The 6,908-nt window shown below is 50.7% G+C and overlaps 2 protein-coding genes across 2 annotated transcripts; one reads left to right on the plus strand and one right to left on the minus strand.

The window, feature by feature from the left end:
- Window positions 1-330: 330 nt before the first annotated feature.
- Window positions 331-1,156, minus strand: AUEXF2481DRAFT_359731 (uncharacterized protein). The gene has a single exon (XM_013486248.1). It carries the CDS (start codon window positions 1,017-1,019, stop codon window positions 582-584), a length of 438 nt encoding a protein of 145 aa, XP_013341702.1. The 5' UTR covers window positions 1,020-1,156; the 3' UTR covers window positions 331-581.
- Window positions 1,157-1,934: 778 nt separating this feature from the next.
- On the plus strand, window positions 1,935-4,821 carry AUEXF2481DRAFT_67970 (uncharacterized protein; the record flags this gene model as incomplete). Its single annotated transcript, XM_013486188.1, has 4 exons — window positions 1,935-2,053; window positions 2,109-2,182; window positions 2,242-2,399; window positions 2,455-4,821. The coding sequence occupies 4 exons, from the start codon at window positions 1,935-1,937 to the stop codon at window positions 4,819-4,821; spliced, it is 2,718 nt and encodes a 905-aa protein (XP_013341642.1).
- Window positions 4,822-6,908: the final 2,087 nt, after the last annotated feature.

Raw genomic sequence — 6,908 nt, forward strand, 5'->3', positions numbered from 1 at the left:
TCGTCATTGACAAGGACATGTAGCAGGTTTGTAGGCAGGGTGGTAGAAACCAAAACGCCACGCCAATCAATAATCACCATGATGATAATACCAAGGCAGACGAACCGAAGCGCCCAGTCAGACGAACACGCTTCAAATGTTGATCTCACAAGCCAATCTGTTCGCTCCTGCTACATCATCTTGGAACGCCAACTGCTTGCATCAACCTCGATCGCACATCCCTATGCTCTGGACGACGGATTGACAGGGCATTGCGCCTTCTATTTGCGTCAAAGTGCTCGTGGAGTTCACTACAACATAACAACGCAACAATGCAACGATGCAACAAGGGCACCATGGAGGGTTGGATTCTTGCGTCATCGTTTCATGTAACAGCCTGGTGTCTACCAAACATGCCCCGAGATCAACAAACGGCTGCCGGGCCGGTCAAACCTACCAGACACCGATAACCCTCTGCCCCGCTAGAAACCGCTACGATTTTTCTCGTGCCTCCACTTGGAAAGACGAGTTCTTGGGTCAAGACTCGGAATGTTCGACAGTCGCCGGCTGGTTGTTCAGCATGATAGGGAATACCGCAAAAACTATGCCGGCCGCGTTACCGGCCGCCCAGCAGATCCCATGAATGTTACCGATATGTTGTTGACTGCAGGACGGGCCGACGACCTGTTTTGACACCTGCGCCTAGACGCCCAGCTAAGTGAGGTCCACACTGGCGCGGATATTCGGGTGATGGTCATTAGAAGTTTGAGTGGAGGTGAGATACTGTGCAGAACGATGAGGCTACACCATGGCAAATGGAACGCCCAAATCAGCGGGTGTTGCACGGGACAGATCAGGTGGAGATGTATTCTGCCCTGGGCCCCGGCCAAGGACCGACTTGATGATGACCTACAAAGCTGCATAACGTTGATGAACAATATCGAATAGCTGGTCCATGTCAAGCACGATACGAGGCATAAGCTACATGGATGGATGGCATGTGAAGACATGCAAACTACCCAGCCGCGCCTGAGCATCATGTCTAGGGCTGGCCACAACCAAAGTGGTGCATCGAGCTCGAGGCTCTGGAAGATCGCGCACGCTCTTCATTAAAGCTCATCACTAGATGCGAGTATGAGGGTGAGGAGGCTGGGGAGCGGTCAGTGGTCTATTTTGTCTTTGGTCAATATAATATGACGGCAAAGTTGTACAAAAGCAGCTGCCCGTTAGGCGGTCGGGGATGAGAGACGCCCTTTTGGGAGGCGTCTTTCCAAAAATGGCGGCGCGTTTCATGTTCAGTTAGTGCGACAATTGGATGGAGTCGATTAGGTATGAGAGGCTTTGGCACGGAGCGCACGCGACGACGAGGAGTCAGCTATTTTTCGGAGTGCGTCGTCCTAATTTTGCATTGACCCAACCAAGAGTCTGTCGTGTCTTTCCTTGTTGTGACCTTGTGGTTATTGATAACAAAGCGACGGGCAGGTCAGCATCTCGGTGAGGCTCGCATTACCGTGTCACTGTTCAAGGGCCTGAGGGGCATCAGAATCCGACGTAACCGAGTGATTGTCGCTCTGACGTTTCATCCTCTGCACATCATCCGGAGCTGCGACTGGTCGGCTGGTAGTGTCTCAGCTATCATCTACATAAGCAGAGAGGCGACTCATCACGACGGCGACCTGGACGTTTGACAAAAGCAGAGGTCCTAGTCATCAATCCGCACGTCCGCGCCCGCTGTCACGCCGCTTCTACACCAAGCGGCCGACCGAATCACGACACTGCGACAGTCAATATAGCGAGCGACAGAAAGAACAAGTACATCATCGTCGATAGTGCTTTGTGTCGGCAGACAATGAAGCAATAGCCCCTGGACGCCTCTTGCGCATTTTTCTCTAAGAGGCTCGCTTTGTCGTGCAACAATGGCCATGCTGGCTTCCAAACCCTCGTTTTCCACCGCTATGGGAGGCGCTCAGTATCAAAACAACTCGTCAGCCTTTCGCTCTACCAACAACGGAGTGTATGGTAGTCCGACCGAATCAGAGTTCTCCGACTCCTCCAGGATGTCCGACACAGTGAAGTATGTTGTTCGTCGCCATGCATCCCTGTGGACAGGCGCTGACTAGCTTGCACAGGAACTGGGATGAACAACGCGTCGGTGAATGGCTGGTCAGTATCAACTGCGGCCAATATGTCGACATCTTCAAGAGTAGGCACCCTCCAATGCTGGGCATGCTGTTGGTGTTGGCCAGGCTAACGGCCATGTAGGAAACAACATCACTGGAGAGAACCTGATGGACATGGACCCGGCTACTTTGAAGGAAATGGGTGTCAACAAGATCGGCGACCGCGTCCGCATCGGCTCCCAGGCCAAACTGTTCAGGACCACCGTCTATCGCACGACCAGTAAACGAAACATGAACAGGGTAGGACTCCAACATGCGGCTGCGCATTTGTCACTTCGCTAACCACAATCTACAGCTATCCCTAGCCACACTCGACGGCAACGCCCAAGCAAACGCCCTACCAGCCTCATCACCGCGTGAGCGTGCCGTGCTCTCCACCACACGAACACAGCCTCCTCCTACCTCCCTCCGCGACAAGCGTCTGTCCCGTCGCATCGAAGGCCAAGACCTTGCAAAAGTAAACTCTCGTCCTTCATCGCCCTTGATCGACCAAGAGAATCGCTCTCGTATGCCCATGCAGAAGAGTAGCAGTACACCATACCTACCCAAGCCATCCCAAAGGCTCACCCCTGGCGAGACGCCTCCACGCTTTGGTGGTCCTGTCGCTGGTCACATCCGCTCGAGTCCCAGTATCGACAACCTTGCCACCTATAGCAGTGCTCTGCCTGCCGACAAGGCCTTGATCAGAGTCATCTTCGACAGCGGTCGTTCTTCCATGATCAACATTGAAGGTTGCGAGACTGCTGATGACATCGTTCTGAAGACTCTGAAGAAGGGGGCCCTGAACGAGAATCACGTCAAGAACTTCTGCTTCTACCTGCTCGACGGTTTCAACCCTGATCCCAAGTACTGCCGTCGTCTGGGTGACACCGAATTGCTTCGCATCTGCAACGATCGCGTGCGTGGTGAGAGAGGTCGTCTCATGCTCAGGAAGATCCATGCTGGAGAGCCTGAAGGAGAACAATTGCGTATTGCCGCGAAGATTGCAGAGAAAGAGGCTCCTTCACCTCCTGCGATTGAAGTCCAGCAGCCAGTCAACAAGTCGAAGAGTCACCTCAAAATTGAGCAACTCATTGGTGAACCCTTGGCTGCCGTCAGCTACCCAATGTCTCCTGCATCACTGCTGGAACGTGAAAGGAATTCGTATTTCGCCGCTCAGCCCGCCATCAGTACTGCTGGTGCTAGAGCTCGTAAGCTCAAGGAGTTTTACGGCGCTCGTCCTCCGACAGAACTCATTACACAAGATCTTACTTCATACTTTCCGGATATTGAAAAGGAAGAAATGGACAAGACTGTTCGCATGTCGATTCGACGTTCACGCAGACTCAGTAGAGCTGCCAATCGTCTGAGTACTATCAGTAGCTTCAGCGTTGCATCGAGCTTAAAAGACGCTCCACCACTTCCTACAATCGCTGACAGTTGGCTCAGCTCGGCTAATCAACCCAAGCCACTTCGCCCTCTCTCAGTCGTTCGTCTCGGTCGTCCAGTGTCCAACTACCGCGACTCCATCACTTCATCAGTACTTGAGCCTTTGGATGAAGAGTCACCTTTGGAACCGAATCGCAAATCATACGTCTCCTTCGGTGCCGACAGCGGATCTGATTCGACTGATCGCAATGTTGCTGTGACTGATCCGGAAGGCAACACCATTATGCAAAGCTACTTTGATGACACCGGCAGTACCAGTCCAGCGAATACCGAGAACGGTGGATCCCTCAATTCCCGTCTTAGTCAGGTCATCGCTGAGGATGGTGAAGAGTCTGATGATGAGCTGATGGAACATCTCGAGAACGACAGTTGGGAGAATCTCAAGTACATGAAAGGTGCCATGATTGGACAGGGCTCCTTTGGTACTGTTTACCTCGCTCTCCATGCCATTACCGGTGAGCTCATGGCTTGCAAGCAAGTCGAAATGCCTTCCTCTTCTGGTACACACCTTGACGCCAAGAAGAACAACATGGTGGAGGCTCTCAAGCGAGAGATAGGACTTTTGCGCGAACTCAAACATCCGAATATCGTGCAGTATCTCGGATCTAACTCGGACGACTCTCACCTCAACATTTTCCTCGAATATGTTGCTGGTGGTTCGGTCGCTACTATGCTCGTTAACTATGGCTCCCTTGGCGAACCCCTGATTGCGAACTTTGTCAGACAGATATTATCTGGCCTGGCATATCTCCATTCCAAGGACATTATCCATCGCGACATCAAGGGCGCGAATATCCTTGTCGACAATCACGGTAGCGTCAAGATCAGTGATTTTGGCATCAGTAAACGTGTCGAAGCATCAAGCCTTCTCGTCCCGCCGACAGGCAAACGCGCAGGCCCTCGTGTCTCCCTTCAAGGCTCCGTCTTCTGGATGGCACCCGAGGTCGTCAAGCAAACTGCCTACACTCGCAAAGCAGATATCTGGTCTCTTGGCTGTCTCATCGTTGAGATGTTTACTGGCGTGCATCCTCATCCCAACTGCACACAGTTGCAAGCAATCTTCAAGATCGGTAGCAGTGCTGCTCAAGCCCGTCCTGATATGCCTGAGCAGGCTAGCGAGAGCGCCAAGATTTTCCTCGAACGCACATTCGAGATTGAGCATGAAAAGAGACCGTCGGCTGATGAGTTGTTGGGATATGCCTTTTGTGCTCCTAAAGAGCCGGGTTCTGCTTGATCTTGCATGATGCTTGTCGTCGTTGGGACAAGCTACTATCTATGCATCTTGTTTTTTTGTTGTTTACTTTTTCTTCTTCTTTTGGATCGGATGTAAGCGTAGGTGCTACAGGGGGTCGGTCCTTTCTCTTTTTGCTTGGTCTTTTTTCTTTTCCTTTTGCGTGTTTTTACGTTACCTCACGTTCATGAGTATGGATTGTACGATAGGGTTAGTGGATGTGGAATGAATGGTCCCTCGAGACAAATCAATGTTTCCTCGTTCGAAATGCTCGGACCGCGTGCGAATGTTGAATGTTGAATGTTAGGCGCAAACTTCTTTTGACAGCAGCGACCGGTGTCGGTGCTTGAGCAATCCAGGCAGCCGACGAGACGCAGTCGAAAGCGGAAGCAGCTCAGGTCAAAGTCCGCGTAGGAAGTTGCTCACCAGAGTGCAGGCCTCGCACCATCGCAGTGCCTACGTTCAACAAAGACGATCTACCCATGTCTGTGTCTAGCCCTGAGCGATCGTGAACAGTCATCATCACGATGAGTTTCAACAATCCCCCTAGCCCAACCAGTAGGCCGCTACCAGAGATCTGAATTTCGACCCATCGCAAGCCTAATCCACTGATTACACCTTCGGTCCCCCCCCCCTTTCCAACCTCACAGCATAACCGCGGGGCCGAAAGGTCCGGTGAGCCCCTCAATGGCAGATCCAAACAGCTAACTTGCGATTGAGCCGTCTTTGCTAACCCTAAAACTCCTCTTTTCCTTGACTTGTTCTAGTCATTTTCGGTGTTCACACGGGAAGTGGCTACTGTCTGGGGTTCTTTCCTAGATACAATAAATCATGAGCACACAGGTAAGTTGCAATTTTCTGATATCTCTGGTGGAACACTCTTTTCTTTTCTGTTTAGCTGATCTAGCATTCTGGATCAGCAATGATGGCTGGTTCATTCTTACTATATCTTACCGTGCCTTGAAATATCACCTAGCGTGTGCTTGATTAGATGACATAGTCATAGGACGAGAAAAACACTTACAGAGTGTTTTTCCGAGGAGGCAGTACGTTGGCGCTGCCTTAGGAAGTTAATCACGAAGTGTTCATGATATTGGAATGTGGAACAAGGACTGGTTCCGTTACAACTACGATCTACCGTTGATACCGCACAGTCTTTCCCATGAGATAGAATAAGTGGTAAAAGACATTGCTACAGTCTCTCGGCGGACGATACGTGTTTTTGCAAATATTACCGTGACTTCTCCCAGCAACTTCAGACACGTATATGGTAGGCTAGAGAGTCGACAACTCCATCTCCGGTGGTTAGATAGTGCAGTAAACCGGCTGTAAAAAGGCACATTAATTCCAAAATATGATAGCTGGCAAGGAGAACCCGTGAATTTCTGTCTCCCAGCATAGGTGTCATTGTTTGGAATATAATCGTGCCTTTCTACTATGAAAGCAACAGGGAGACCGAGTGTTTATAGATCACACGTACATAGCTCGTAATTGGGTCAAGGACATGGTCATACGCCAAGAAAAAACACTTGAAGAGTGTTTTTCGAGGGTTGGACAGTTTTGCTGCTTCAGCAAGAAGAATTACGAAAGAATCAACGAGATAGAGACATGTGAGACAGAGACATGTGAGATAGAGACATGTGAGATAGAGACATGTGAGATAGAGACATGTGAGATAAGACCTGGTTCAGTGGTGCACTATTTACAGACTAGGGCCTTTTATTCCTGCTAGAAAGCGGGTAGATTAGCTATGATCAATGCGCAAAGTAGTATATATCTACGTCTATCCAACTGTGCCTTTCTTTTTCCCCTCACAGTTCGTCCACATAGGTCGATTAAACAACATGCTATCGTAAATCGTGACATGTGACGGTAGTCTTGGCTCCGTTGTGGACGTGAAGGACGTGTCAATGGTCCGGCGGAACTCCCAAGTGACAGTAATCCTGTGTTTACCTCACTTCGCCAGCTCCGCCGCGTCCGCGTCCGCTTTTACTTCTCTCACCTCTCACCTCTCACCTCTCACCTCTCACCTCTCACCTCTCACCTCTCACCTCTCACCTCTCACCTCTCACCTCTCACCTCTCACCTCT

This window comes from Aureobasidium subglaciale (genome assembly GCF_000721755.1).
Source record: "Aureobasidium subglaciale EXF-2481 unplaced genomic scaffold scaffold_18, whole genome shotgun sequence".
In the NCBI taxonomy this organism is placed as follows: domain Eukaryota; kingdom Fungi; phylum Ascomycota; class Dothideomycetes; order Dothideales; family Saccotheciaceae; genus Aureobasidium; species Aureobasidium subglaciale.

Coding starts and splice junctions, on each gene's coding strand:
- AUEXF2481DRAFT_359731 (XM_013486248.1), bottom strand. CDS start 1,019: ATGATGCTCAGGCGCGGCTGGGTAGTTTGCATGTCTTCACATGCCATC.